Source organism: Alexandromys fortis, unplaced genomic scaffold (genome assembly GCF_014885135.2).
Source record: "Alexandromys fortis isolate MF-2015 unplaced genomic scaffold, M_Fortis_MF-2015_v1.1 scaffold_1, whole genome shotgun sequence".
NCBI classification, from domain to species: Eukaryota; Metazoa; Chordata; class Mammalia; order Rodentia; family Cricetidae; genus Alexandromys; species Alexandromys fortis.
This window is the reverse complement of record NW_026067927.1, coordinates 497,518-512,929: the sequence shown is the minus strand read 5'-3', so window position 1 is coordinate 512,929 and position 15,412 is coordinate 497,518. Positions and strand designations below refer to the sequence as shown.

The 15,412-nt window shown below is 40.1% G+C and overlaps 1 protein-coding gene across 1 annotated transcript in view; it reads right to left on the bottom strand.

The window, feature by feature from the left end:
- Positions 1–15,412, bottom strand: part of Rbl2 (RB transcriptional corepressor like 2) — a 49,371-nt gene that overhangs the window by 20,497 nt on the left and 13,462 nt on the right. Inside the window, exons 8-12 of the mRNA XM_050143936.1 lie at positions 15,190–15,376; positions 11,552–11,718; positions 6,727–6,836; positions 3,442–3,545; positions 967–1,104 (exon numbers count right to left, since the gene is read on the bottom strand). Coding sequence (XP_049999893.1) covers positions 967–1,104; positions 3,442–3,545; positions 6,727–6,836; positions 11,552–11,718; positions 15,190–15,376 — 706 coding nt within the window. The remainder of the gene's footprint in view (positions 1–966; positions 1,105–3,441; positions 3,546–6,726; positions 6,837–11,551; positions 11,719–15,189; positions 15,377–15,412) is intronic.

Below are 15,412 nucleotides of genomic sequence, written 5' to 3'. Positions count from 1 at the left end.
ATTCCTTATCTCAAAAATAAGTAGGATGATAAAAAATTAATTTTTTTCCTGAAAGATCTTTAATACTAAACTCTCATAAATAAGAAAGGATGATATACAAAATTGGTGACATGAATGCTACTGTTTTAAAAAGATGTGTGATGTTTTGATTATGTTCTGACAAATAAAGCTTGCTTGGAGTCAGGGCGGGGCCAACCACTAGCTGACCAAAATTAACCATGAAGGTTTGGAAGACCACTGAGAGAGGAGACAGGAAGTAGTAAGGTGAGGTAGGAAGCTTGTGGCTGCTCCCCTGCTTCTCTGCTCCCTCAGGTGTTTACCCCACCTCTGACTCCTGTTCCTTTATTGATGAGATTAGTTAGATTTACACTTTCAAAAAGATTTATTTTTAATTAATGTGTGTGTGTCTTTATGTCCTGTGTATGGATGGGAAGGAGTTCAGAAGAGGGTTTCAGGTCCTTTGGATCTGGAGTTGATGTGGGTGCTGGGAACTGAACTTAGGTCCTCTCCACAGCAGGAAGCACGCTTTACTGCTGAGCTGTCTCTCCAGTCCCAGCATCCCCTCTTCTTACCCCTCCACCCTTGCTTCTCTTTTTCCCTTCCTTTCTGAGGCAGCCCTTGCTATGTAGCCCAGGTCAAGCTCGCAATCCTCCTACCTAAGCTTTTCAAGTACTGGATTACAGGTGTAATCCACCACATCTGGCCCCCTCTTTGGTCTTTAATCACAGTATTCTGCAGTCCTTTGGCAGATGGTAGAAGAAATCAGGTGAATGTTTCAGCCAAAAGAAATCTGCCATACTGCTGTATATTACAAGAATTTATATAGGTCTTAAGACTCTGTTTCACCTTAGTTCCCTACATAGAGATTATTAAATATTTAATAGGATAGATTTATATGTTTAATGTGAACAAGGTGGGTAGCAAGAGGTTGGTCTCATTCATAATCATCAGGATAATTTTAAATACCTTATAAAAATGATAATGTGGTACATCAAATATTTCAACAATAAATGGAAAATTCCCAGGAGGCTTATAGGAAAAAGCGACAACCTCAAGGCAGCAGGCCAAGAGTGACTTATGGAATGCGTCTTGTTCCAGAACAACCTATAAAACAAAGTAGCATTTAGAAACAGCAGCCCACTCTGAAAACCATTTCATATCCAGTTTAAATGTACTCATCATTTTATTAAAATATAGATTAAAGGAATATATAAGAACTTCCAAAAACATATGCTATGAAATACTTTTTTAAAGATATTTTAAAATGACAAACAACAAGCTTTTGGGGATATGGATTGCTGGTGGGAATGTAAAATATGAAATGCTGCTTTGAGAAATAGTATGACGGCTTTCAAAAGTTAAACATAAAATTACTGTATGAGACACTTGCCTCACCTCTGTGAGATTCTGGTCCAGTCTCCAGAACTACCATATGACACACCAACCCTAACTCTAGGAATAAAGAGCCATCAGGGACCAAAAGCAAGCACTCAAACAGATGCCTTGCACACCAGCAACCATGGCAGCACTGTTCACAACAGCCAGAGGCAGAACGATCCTAGTGTCTATCAGCAAACGAGTCACAAACAAAAGATTTAAACACAAGGAAAGGAGTTGTAATGCTTGCTAGAACATGGATAAACAGTGAAAGCAAACTTAAGTCAAACACAAAAGGGCAAACATGATTCCAACTATCTGGGAAACCTTAAATAGCTAAACTCAGAAAGCAGGAAGACAGGACACAGAGGCCAGAGAGAAAGAGCAATGGAAAATTAGTGTTTAATGATGGAAGATGGTGAGGATAATGGCTGCAAAGCTCTGCCAACGTACACTGAAATGTAACCTTCAAGATGATGAAAAATGCTTTCTTAAGTAAATTGCACCATATTAAAAATCTTTTAAAAGAGATTAAACTATATGTTCATCTAAATAATATATTAAGTACCTACTTGATATTAGTCCCTAAGTTGTAGCTATGGTTTATATGCAATTCAGTATATGTTTCATGCACACAAAGTTAAGCCATAAAGCAGCCTATATATATGGTGGCCTACAACCATCTGTATCTCCACTTTCAGAGGATCCAACACCCTTTTCTGACCTTTGAGGATACCAGGAGCCACACACATGGTGCATATGCATAAGCATGTGGGCAAACACTCATATACATAAAATAAAACTCAAACTCAGAGATCTGCCTGCCTCTGCCTCCCGAGTGCTGGGACTAAAGGCATGCGCCACCACCGCCCAGCTCAAAATTAGCACTCTTAATTGTAAAGAGTCCCTTTTAAGTTAATGTGAGTGACATGCAGATAACCAGGGAAGTGCTGCAGTGCTTCCCATAGCCCTCACAGTTCATGCTCCTGGCCTTAATTGAGTAGTTCTAGTTTTCCCTAGCTTCATCTTTATAAGAGACTATTTTTAAATGCCACATAAAATTATGTATAATATAAGACACTAGTGTTTGTTTAGGGTATTTGATTGGTTTATAAAGATCATCTTGGGAAAAAAAATCTTTTTTTTTTTTTTGGTGACCTTGCAATGCTAATCAATCATAATGGAATGAATTCATCCCCAGCTCGTCTTTGATTTTTTTGTTGCACAGGATGGCCTCAAACTTGTTATGAAGCTCAGGCAGACCCTGAAATTGTGGTTCTCCTGCATCAGCCTCCAAAGCAGGTAAGATTTAAAGGGTAAGCCATGGGAAAATATAAGAAAAATCATCTGAGTCAAAGAATGGTTGGATACTCATTTTCAAGTCCCATCTAGTCAACGGCCAATGTTTTCCTCCTATCAGACTTGTATAAAAATCCATGTTATTAAACAAGCCCGCTCAAGCCCAGTCTGAGTATTTCAACACTTGACTGCTGTGGTGTGAATGAGAATGTCACTCATACACTCCAGGGTTTGAAGGTGTGGTCCCTATTTGGTGATATTGTTTGGGAAAGATTCAGGAAGTGTGGCCTTGTTGAACCAAGTTGGTCACTGGAGGAGGGCCTTACAGTTTGCTCTCTCTGCCGTGTGCTTGCTGGTGAAGATGTGAGTCCTCAGCTTCCTGTTCCTGTCACTGTGCCTTCACTCAGCCATCATGGACTCCTTCCCTCTGGAACTGTTAGCCCAAATAAACTCTTTCTTCTATAAGTTGCTTTCATCATTGTATCTTATCACAAAGAAGTAATGAATACATCTACAGATTCCTCCTATCCTAAAATCAGTGTTATAGTGTATGATCTGCTACAGTGAGAATAACCCCTTTAGTCCACTCCACATACCTTACACTGTTAGGGTCGAGGGCTCTGTGTACAAGTTTGTTTCCTTAGGTGCTAATCTTATTCCCTAAAGAACACATCATTTCTTTGTAATGGCCTTTTGTTGGGGGGATGAGGGTGAGGATGAAGCTACGTCTTACTGCAGTGATCAATACATTACTATTGTACTCACAGATAAATCCATGTCTCCCAATCTTTTTTGTTCCTGCTCAATAACAGACTCTAATACTTTATAGTAAAGCATTTCTGCAAAACGAAAATATTTGTTGGCAATTTCTGTTGAAATAAGAAAAATCACAAAAAATTAAATACAAATTAAGTAAATATCATGGAAAAAAATTGATCCCTCCCTTCTCTATCCACAAAATAAAATCTAAAAACCAAATCCATACTTTCAATTATTGTAATTAAATTTATTTATTTAATGTATATTGGTATTCTGCTTACACATATATCTGTGTGCCATGTGTGTGCCTGGTTGCCCAAGAGGCAAGAAAAGGGCATCGGATCCCCTGGGACTGGGGTTATAGATGCTTGTGAGCCATTGTGTGGGTGCTGGGAATTGAACCTGGGTCTTCTGGAAGAGCTCTTAACTGCTGAGCCAGTGCTTTTCAACCTTTCCATTGCTGTGACCCTTTAATACAGTTCCTCATGGTTTGGGGAGGAAAATTATTTTCACTGTTACTTCATAACTGCAATTTCACTACTGTTATGAATCGTAATGTAAATATCTGATATGCAACCCCTGTGATATGCAATCTGTGGTCTTGACCCACAGATTGAGAACCTCTGTATTAAGCCTTCTCTCTGGCCCACATCCATACTTTCTATAGTTGATGTTTCAATTATCCCTAAAAATGTCTCAATATTCCTTTTTCCCTTTTTCACTGAGTCAGGGCGCACTCTATAGCCCAGGTTGGCCTTTAGCTCTAATCACTAGTCCTGCCCCAGCCTCCCAAGCACTGGAATTACAAATATGAGCTCCACAACTGGCTTAAGTACCGTTAATGTTAACATTTTCATATTTTCTAAAACTGACACGAAAGCAGCATATAAAGAACTTAGTGTCTCTGCATGAGACACACACTATCACTGTCTCTGCATGACACACACAATCACTGTCTCTACATGAGAACACACACTATCACTGTCTCTACATGAGAACACACACTATCACTGTCTCTACATGAGAACACACTATCATTGTCTCTACATGAGAACACACACTATCACTGTCTCTACATGAGAACACACTATCATTGTCTCTACATGAGAACACACACTATCACTGTCTCTACATGAGAACACACACTATCACTGTCTCTGCATGAGAACACACTATCATTGTCTCTACATGAGAACACACACTATCACTGTCTCTACATGAGAACACACTATCATTGTCTCTACATGAGAACACACACTATCACTGTCTCTACATGAGAACACACTATCATTGTCTCTACATGAGAACACACACTATCACTGTCTCTACATGAGAACACACTATCATTGTCTCTACATGAGAACACACACTATCACTGTCTCTACATGAGAACACACTATCATTGTCTCTACATGAGAACACACACTATCACTGTCTCTACATGAGAACACACTATCATTGTCTCTACATGAGAACACACACTATCACTGTCTCTACATGAGAACACACTATCATTGTCTCTACATGAGAACACACACTATCACTGTCTCTACATGAGAACACACTATCATTGTCTCTACATGAGAACACACACTATCACTGTCTCTACATGAGAACACACACTATCACTGTCTCTGCATGAGACACACACACTATCACTGTCTCTACATGAGAACACACACTATCACTGTCTCTACATGAGAACACACACTATCATTGTCTCTACATGAGAACACACACTATCACTGTATCTACATGACACACACACACTATCATTGTCTCTACATGACACACACACTATCACTGTCTCTACATGAGAACACACACTATCACTGTCTCTACATGAGAACACACACTATCACTGTATCTACATGACACACACACACTATCACTGTCTCTGCATGAGAACACACACTATCATTGTCTCTACATGAGACGCACACTATCACTGTCTGCATGAGACGCACACTATCACTGTCTCTGCATGAGACACACACTATCACTGTCTCTACATGAGACACACACTATCACTGTCTCTACATGAGACATACACTATCACTGTCTCTACATGAGACACACACTATCACTGTATCTCATGAGACACACACACTATCACTGTCTCTACATGAGACACACACACTATCATTGTCTCTACATGAGACACACACACTATCATTGTCTCTACATGAGACACACACACTTTATCAGTCTCTACATGACACGCACACACTATCATTGTCTCTATATTAGACATACACACTATCATTTTGAACATAACAATTCTATTCCACTATGGCTTGGTGTTGGAGGTCTTTCAAAGACTTATGTGTTTAAGCTTTGGTACCTTTGGTGGCACTGTTGGAAGGTAGTGGGACCATTAAGAAGTTCTTAAGTCATCAGAGACATAGCCCTAAAGGGATTGTGGGTTCCTGGATTCTTGATGAGTCTGTATCCCTTGATCTCCCTGCCATGACAATTCCCTTCACAGAAGTCAAAGCAACTGTACTACTAATCATAAGCTGAAAGTTACAAATCAGGAGCTGAACAAACTTTTAGTTTTAGAAGTTAATTATCTTAGATATTTGGAGGAACAAGAGCTAACTAATACATACTATGTTAAGCAGTATATAACTGGTTTATTATTCTAGTATCCTTGGTTTTGATTCATGACATGAAGAAATTCCCAGGCCAGCTTTAGGCCTGTACCAGTTTTAGACTGAGAACTGCTAAAACAAAAATCCAAAATCTGAGACTTTTTTAAAATCAGCATCATGTCACATGATGTGTAAATCAAATACAAGTGCACTGAAAGGTGATGAAAAGGACTAGACTATATACAGGGTATATGAAACATAAGGTACTTTTGTCTTTAGATTTCAGTTCCATGTCCAAAATATTTCATTTTGTATATGCAACAATCTAAAGCTGAAAAAAAAAACCCTACATATTTCTGGTCCCATGCATTTCAGAGAAGGGAGACTCAGGCTGTGCAGCTTCTGTCTTTCTAGGTTTTTGTTTTTGTTTTTTTTCTATGCTGTTTTTCTATGCTGAAGAATCCAAATACAAAGTTCCAGCTTACAAATAAAACCTTACAAATCAAACAGCGCTAAAGGTCCAACATAACAAATTTAGATTAAGCCTTCTGTTTCTGAAAAAGGCCCAGAAATCACGTCACTGACGGAGAAGACGGACCACTACACCGCAGCCTTCAGTTTACAGGTCTAGTCTTTCCTTGTCTGCACGTAGTCAGATGTCTAGGTGAGGAGCAGTCTGGACAACAGTAAATCTTACCTTTAGCACAATTACTAGAATCCTCATCTGGCTGAAAATGCTGAGAATACAGTTCATGCATTTCTTTCAGTCTGTTAGCAATAGCATGAGTTGGGTCTCGGGAACATGTCCTAAAAAGTAATGTGAGATTATCTGATGTAACATGTTTTGGCCACAAAGAAATGCAATGTCTAAAAGTATAAATTTTGTTAACATATAAATAGAAAATGCTTTGAACAGACACTATATACTTTGCAAATGAATGAAGGAGATCCCATACTTTCTTTTCAAAGATGGGATTACTATTTCAAGTGGTAGAAGTATTTCTGTGTGAGGCTGTTCACTTTAAGTTTAGTGGACTTGATCTGGGGCTCACGTGATGCTGTGACTGACCCCAAAACCTTATATTTCCCATCATCAACAGCAACCAAACTGCCTTCAAGTGACTGTCTAGTGGGCAGCAAAACTTCTGGGAAAAACTCCTGGAAAAAAATTAAAATAATAAAGGGGTACAGAACCTATACTATAAGCACATATAAGCCAATATTGGCATTTTTAATCCCCCCATATAAAGCTTATTTCATTGACTTTTAAATATATTATTTGTGTGTGGAGAGTTTATATATGTGTATGTTCAAATATTTATGGGCACACATGTGTGGGGACCTGTGCAAGTGTGTGCTTATGTTTGTGGAATCCACGGATCAACCTCAGAGGTTGTCCCTCAGCAGATATACACCTGTTGTTAAAACAGGGTCTCTCACTGAGAACCTGGAGATCACTGATTAAGCTAGGGTGGCTGGCCAGCAGCCTCAAGGATCCACCTGTCTCCGACCTAGCACTGAGGTATTAAGCCTTTGCCACCAAACTTTTTATGTGGGAGATAGGGAGAAATGTCAGGTTCTTATATAAAGCAAGCACTTTACCAGCTGAAGCATCTCTCTCACCGTGCTCTTGTTCATTGTTTCTTATTAGCAATGTATGTTCAGAGCAGAAGTGTCATTCAGATCATTACCTCTGGGGCTTTTATAACAACTGTTTTAATCTGATCACAACTGTTTAATTTGATCATACACATACAGATATAAATCATCAAATTATAACTATTGTAAATTTAAACAACTATGTTTTAACTTGATCATATGCATGTATATGATTAAATATACAGACATAGCAAAACTTTAGCCAGTTTATAAAATTACAAAAGTTCCATACTTGTGATACAGAACTAGAGATAACTATAAAATAAAGTGTAGAATTTTATTTATGAAAACATACATATACTTTAAAGTTTATCTGTAGCAGTATTTTAATTGTATTTTAATAAATAAAGCTTGCTTGGTGATCAGGAAAGTAAAACAGCCACTCTGGTCAGCTGTACAGCCAGGCAGTGATAACACACACCTTTAATCCCGGTAGCCACACTAGTTGTCATACAAACTGGGCAGTGCATGCCTTTAATCCCAGTGGTGCACAACTTTAATCCCAGAACTAGAGAAAATTATAAGATGGGAGAAAATAGCTCTCAGACACAGTCTCATTCTGAGGTCCTAGAAGCAGGATCTCCATTTCGGACTGAGGTCGAGGTAAGAGCCAGTGGCTGGTTATTTTGCTTTTCTGACCTTCAGGTTGAACCCCAATTTGTCTCCAAGCTTTTATTAATCATGCATCATTTATCAAAAAAAGTTGGCTTTACCTGGCATCTACTGATAATATATAATTCTATTAATAATATCTAAGATTAAAGCTGTCATGACTAGAGATTATAAAAAGATCTGAAAGATTTGGCTATAATATAGGCTTTTATAACATACATCTAAAATGCTTCTCTTAGCTACTCTGGCAGCTGAGGCAGGAGAATAAGTTTAAGGCCAGCCTGGACTACATGGTGAGTTCAAGTACACAGACTTGATTTGTAACATGGCCGCATTCTGTAATGCAGGCTAGTCTTGAATTTATGATCCTCCTGCTCAGCCCTAAGTGCTAGGATCAGGGCCATGTGTCTGGTCAAGACCCTGTTTCAAAAAAAAAAAATTAAATAATTACTCCTTTGAAGGAACATCCAGACCGGTGTTTGGCAAAATTAGGTACTGTAACCTGGCCATACTGACACAGAAAATTAACTACTATATCATATCTAAGTCACAAAGTCACATCTCAGCATTAGATTCTACAGGCCAGTTTTCTTACTTTTTCATATGAGGAGGCGATGAGATAGAAAACACACTCAGATTATGCATAGGACTTTGTGTGCACCTAAATTCCCAGAATGTTTTGTCAATTGCCCACTATCAAATTCATTGAAAAGATAAAAATAAAATGCTTCTAAATTCAAGGCATTTAAAGGTCATCTGAAAAATCTGACTTAGGAAGAAGCCGCTGAAACGTGGACTGTTCAGTGTGAATCATAATCAAGTTTAAGAATAAAGAGGACTGTGAAATACAAAGGGAAAGTAATCATCCTTGAACTTCAGTTAGCCTAGTTAGCTATGGATGGAAACTGTTGAGGTTTATAGATAGTGTCTTCTTTATTCTATATTACCAGAATAAGCTCATATTGCAGGACATCTACACAACCAAACCATAAAGTCTTAGGAACTTTGGAATGGGCTTTCTCAACTCAACTTGCCTAAGTTATACACAGAAGTCCATTGTGAGCTGGAGATGTCTCTCTGCTGGAGGACACGCATGAAGCTGTGAGTTCCACCAGCCCTGCATGACTCTGGTGACAGCAGGAGACTCAGAGGCCTCAAGGTCATCCTCTACTACCTCTGCAGTTGGAGGCTAGCCCGAGTTATGCACAAACAAATAAAAATTACATTCCGCCTATTGTGTTTTTCTTGAAAAGTCACTGATACTCCTATGAGCCTTGGGCAGAGCAAAGAACTAAAGTCGGCCTTCCCAGGTGAGGAGTGTTCCACAGAGCTCGCAGAAACTAAGTGACTGACACACTGAGTGCTTCCAATCTTTTCAAATCTGAGCCACCCTTCAGAATTTTGTTCTAGATCAATTCCCTACACCGTCACTGACATTCCACCCCCTCCTTCAACTTTCTAAACAGCCGGAATAAGAAGTCTAAGATATTTGTAACCACTATCGTACCATCACCACTCTTTGAGGCAATGCCACTTCTAGCTTGCCGAGTTCCAGCAGGAGCAGTAAAGAGAAGTCTCTATATTGTGGTTCATCCAAAGCAGACTGTCCACAGATCCACCAGTGGGAAATCAGAGGCAGCAACTACCTACAAAACCTACTCACAAAATGTGGCCTCTAGTGGAAGAGTACAGAGATCTTACTGCTGGTACTGTGGCACTTGGTGAGCTATCAGAAGTCTCTGAACCTCTGACTCACAAACTCCCCTTTTCAAGTATGAGAAATTGCTCAAGACTTCAAAATAAATTTGTGCTTCCAAAACAGAGCTATTAGTGTTCTGCAAGAGGCAAGTGAACTTACCTGGTTGGTCTATTTGAAGGTAACTTTATGCCCCCAAATACCCAGCTATCAGGGTGCAAATGTGGAACCACCATGAGACGGCACGGAAGTACGTGCTGATAATCCCAGCACTTGGGAGTGGAGGCAGGAACACCAGAGTTTAGTGTCATCTGTGACTACTTAGAAGGCTGAGGTCAGTTTGGACCGCATTAGATCCGGACATACAAACATATTTTTTTTTCCTACTCTTCCTTCATCAGTAGTTCTTCTGAATGGGGTCAAAAGTATGTAAGTATAATATTGTGAGAGAAAAAACAGGTAACAGAAACAAAGTATTGGCTGTTCCTTTCACTTTTATGTATATGTGAATTTTTAATATAAATGTCGAGATGTAAAGTATTGATGCAAGTCAAAATGTTATTATGATCATGATCCAAAAGATCAACCTCTTAACAATTACAAAAGTATTTCCAGTTGGGAAAAATATTTAGCCCAGGTTGATGTCATATATGTTTATAATCACAGTTCTCAAGAAGCAGAGGCAGGAAGATCATAAGCTTAAGGCCAGTTTGGTCTACATAGTGAATTCCAGACCAGCTAGGACTGTTCAAAAACAAACAAACAAACAAACAGTTTGTAAAACAAAATTTGAAAAAAAAAAGATTTATAACTATTAGAATAATAAACCTGCTTTTTTCCAGATAATGCCAGAATTTTATTTTTTAATATGTAAATTTCCTTATTGATACTAATTATATAGTGTTTTAATATTTTTATTATACAGTAGATTCCATCTATGGACTGTATTTTTCTGAATTATCCTACATGTAAGCACATGTTTTTTTGCTTGATTGTTTGGTTTGGGGGTGCTCTTTTTAAGACCGACCTTTATGTAGTCCAGCTGGCCTCAAGCTCCTGTGGTGGAGGACAACCTTGAATTCCTGGTCTTCCTGCTTTCACTCCCAAGGCCTCGGACGGAGGCGTGTGCTGGCTGTGCTGTTCCTTTACATTTGCTGCTCACAAACATGAAACTACAGTGTCGACTCTAGTTACCGTCTGCTATACCACAGATAAATAAGTCCGAGCAAAAGAGGTTGTTTTCTACTTACATATCTTATTTAAAATTGCTTATTTATGAGACAGAGTCTCACTCTGTAGCCCAGGTTAGCCTCACACTTGTCATCTTCATGTCTCAGACTCCTGAGTCATGGAATTACAAGCAAATACCACCATGCATGCTTGCTTATACATTTTATATTGCTATATCATTTACTGATTAATGAGGCTAGCTATACAATGAATGCAAGACCGTGAAAGGGCAACTTGGTAGGGCACTAATACTGAAAATTTATGGTAAGAAATTGAAAATTGGTCAACAACTAACTCTTGGAAGACAGACAAAATTAAAACCCACCTGAGTATCTGTTCAAGCCTTTCACTGGGGGCATTCCTGAGGCCACTCAGCATGGTGTGAAGGCGGCTTAGGCTGTACGTAGTTGTGGAGACGGGGGTCACTGAAGGGTTGTTCTCCTGAACATACCTCACGCCAGTCAGTGGTGTGCAGATTCTAAGGGCTTTAGACTAGAGGACAAAAATTAAGTTTCCTTAAATTACACCACAAATAGGAATTCAAGACAATGAGATTTTCTATCAACATATTTTAGTATATCAAACATCGCCATCTTGAGAATTTAAACATAATTCCACCCAGAGCTTCTATTATCCAAACATGTTCTCCCAAATAAGAACAATACATACATAGTCTAGGCAACTAAAAGTTCTCTTTAGGTAAATCTTACAGCTGAAGTAAGCCTACGCCAGGGTAGTGTGACTTACACACACGGGCTCTGTCTCTCTAGGAGCCCCCCTCAGAGCCCATGCTCAGCACACAGGGAAGTCAGGACTGAAAACACTAAGAACGCCACTCCCACAGCTTCAACCCACTGCTGGGGAGTGACACTCAACGGCATGGAAGCAATGGCTGGAATCTGGCCTAAATAAAAACCAGTGCATCAAATTTACTTCAGAAGGTAAACATTTCAAAACTAAATAAATACTAAGTAAAAGGAAAATCTGATGCCCTGCAAGTCCTCATCAGTCACCCCCCAGACTGTAGTTCCTAGAATCCATGACAGTTCCTCTCAAGCAGACAGGTCTTCAGAGGAGCAAGCTGGTGAACATTTAACATGCATATGAAAAATATGTGAGCAAGAATTTAAACATGAATACATATACTAGCAAATCAGCTTTTCCAAATTTTTAAAGAAACTCTAAAAGGTTGTTATCTTAAAGCATTTTTAATACTCAGAATTCAGCATTTTCCCCGAGTACTGAAAGTTCTTACCCTAGACTTTGAAATGCTTAGCAAAGCTTTCACTTAGTAACAGAACAAACTGCTCTATTCTCAGGACACAGGAAGGCACAAACCATTCACTAAATAGAAATGAATATGTGTTCTATGTCTTAGCTACAGACATGAAGAAATTCTTATTATTATTTAAAGGCAATAAGATGGTCTGGGTAGATTAGGTGCATCAGATGGCTGATGCTATATTGGCTTCTTGCACTGCCCACATCCCTGCACAGGAGTCCTGGCTGTCCTGTGAGATAAAGATGTCCTGGATACATGTGAAGAAGTCATGGCAGCCAGCAGCACAGAAAGCAGTCTCACTCACAAGCAGCACTGGTTTCATAGAGTCTAGGTATGATCAACCGCTGCTTCCTGCCCGAAGTCCTCCAGGTCAGCGCGGGGCTTCCCTGTGTCATGGCACTAGTAAGGGGTTTAGCTCTGCAATTCCCTGCGCATTCTCTTACAGGGTACAGAGCTGATATAAAAAATACTAGGCCAGGTGTGGTGGCACACACCTTTAATCCCAGCACTTGAGAGGCAGAGAGAGGTAGATCTCTGTGAATTTGAGGCCAGCCTGGTCTACATAGAGAGTTCCAGGACAGACAGGGGTATAGAGAGATCCTGTCTCAAAAAATCAAAACAACTAGAATACACCTTTCTCTAGCAGAGACAGGTTTGGTGCGCTCCAGAACTCCGCCTTTAGATCTTTATTTTCCAACAACTCACCAATGGGAATCTTCATTTTCTGATTTTAACCATCCATGCCCAGCTGACTCAGAACACAAAACCACAACTCCAACCTCTCTGGGAAGCTCCAGTCATGCATCTCTGAACTGCCCACTCAGTGAGTCAACCAGGATCCCCAAAAGACATCTCAAATACAACGTGCTAATAACCCTCGCTTTAAATCCACCCCAGACTCGCGCTTCCCTCTTGACAAATATCAATAGTAGAAGTTTAGGGATAACCACTGTGGCGGGCACTGTACGTGGCACCAGCTGCAGCCCTCCTGGCACCTGTATTCTAACACAGAAAGACAGAGCAGTTCAATTACCTACTTATTTACTACGAGGCACCAACATCAGAGTAAGAGAAATGGAGTCTTGAGGGTGGGAGTGTGCTGGGCTATTGTTTTACAGGAATCAACTTAGCAGAGAACAGAAAAAATGAGGAAGTAAGCCACATGAGTATCTTGAAGAAACATGTCTAGGCAGAGGTGGCAGGGTAAAGGTTTTAGCTGGTGGCATGCTTGGCATGTCTGAAGAATGAGCAAAGGTGGAATGGTGAGGAGAACAGGAGGAGATGGACACACAAGCGACAGGACCAGCTCACTCAGGCCCTCACAGGACCCAATAATGCATCAGTAAGTCCTGTGGACGCTATTTCTAAAATGTGGTCCAAATACAAATATCTCTATAAACCAAGCCACCATGAAGAGTTGCTAAAACAGCCTCTTAACATTCTCTTGCCCTGAGCCCGCCTCTCCTAGGCCCTTTAAAAATGTTCATTAGATCATGTAGGGGTCGTCTTTCCAAATACTCTCTTGAAACGTTCCATCTCAACTACAGCCAAAGTCCTTACAATGGCTTCCAAAGACTAATAGGCCTCTTACCTCCTCCTTGCACCCTCATCTTGAGACTCTTCCCTTATGAACTATGTTCTTACCACACGGGCCTTCTCACCATGCCTCCAACATCAGACATGTTCCTACCTCAGATCTTAGGAGTTGGTAATCTGCCGGCTTCAAATCAATTCCATCTGTACCCAAGGCTTTCCTCCTCAGTTATCTCAGGACTCTATTAATACCAACCCCTCAGAGCGCTCCAGCCACCACATCTACAGCGGACCCCAAGTCCATATATTCTGTCCCACTCACAACACTCTATTTTATCTGTCCTGTGGACCATCATCCAACATATTCTATATTTAACTATTTGGTTAGCTATTGTCTACCTATTCCAGCTAAAATTAAGTTTCTTTAGGACAGGCTGCTGCTGCTGTTCTGTCCACTGCTGTATTTCTGAGAGTCCAGAACATAACCTAGCATATGAAAACATTTGAGTGTTATCAAATGGTGTTCATGTCTGTAATCTCAGCACTTAGGCAGCTGAGGCATGATTGCTATGAATTTGAGGTTAACCTGGGAAGCATTGTGAGACCTGTCTCAACAACAAAAAAGAAAAGGAAAGGAGAGAGAGAGAAGCAAGTGGACCAGTGTCAAGCCCAAAGCTTCTCAGTTTTGGGGAAGGGAAAATTAGAGTCACTAGTTTTCATCATCTTAAAATTTGGTTTCAGTTCATCAGAATTTTCTTAAAGATTAGACTGAAGATCCACAGGCGCCAATTAGAGTTGACTGATATTTCCTAAATGCCTCTTGTGTCTACCGTGTAGAGTGAACACCATGGCCCATCTTCCCAAAAGCAAAGACTGCCAGCAAAACATAGCTGTTGAGATTAACAGTCAGTTCCCTTCTCAGACCTAAGTAAATATTTGAAAGTTGGTGCTAAACCAAAAAATAAACCAATACGCTAACTTGAATTTTCTTTTCCTTACCACAGCACTTAAAGCATGCATACACGCAGGATTATGTAGAGCGAGCAGAGGTCTGTTTTCCCCTCATCCCAGTCCCCCTCTCCCAAGACCTTGAGACATGCTCATTACATCACACAGGGCTCACCTGTTTTCTACTTGGCTTGGCTCACCTTGTCAAGATGCTGCTGCAAGATGTCTTTCGCCTGCATTCGTTCCGCACTCTCTGGACCTGAGGCAGCATTCAGACACCGCGAGAGAGTCCCAACTTCCTCCTCAGCATCCTCGCCAAGAAATATCCGTTCATCCAAATTCCCAGCAGCTAACACATACTCTTCATAAGCCTTATTAACAGCCTTACTATGGGGAAACAGGGCCGTCATTTCAGCTCATGGT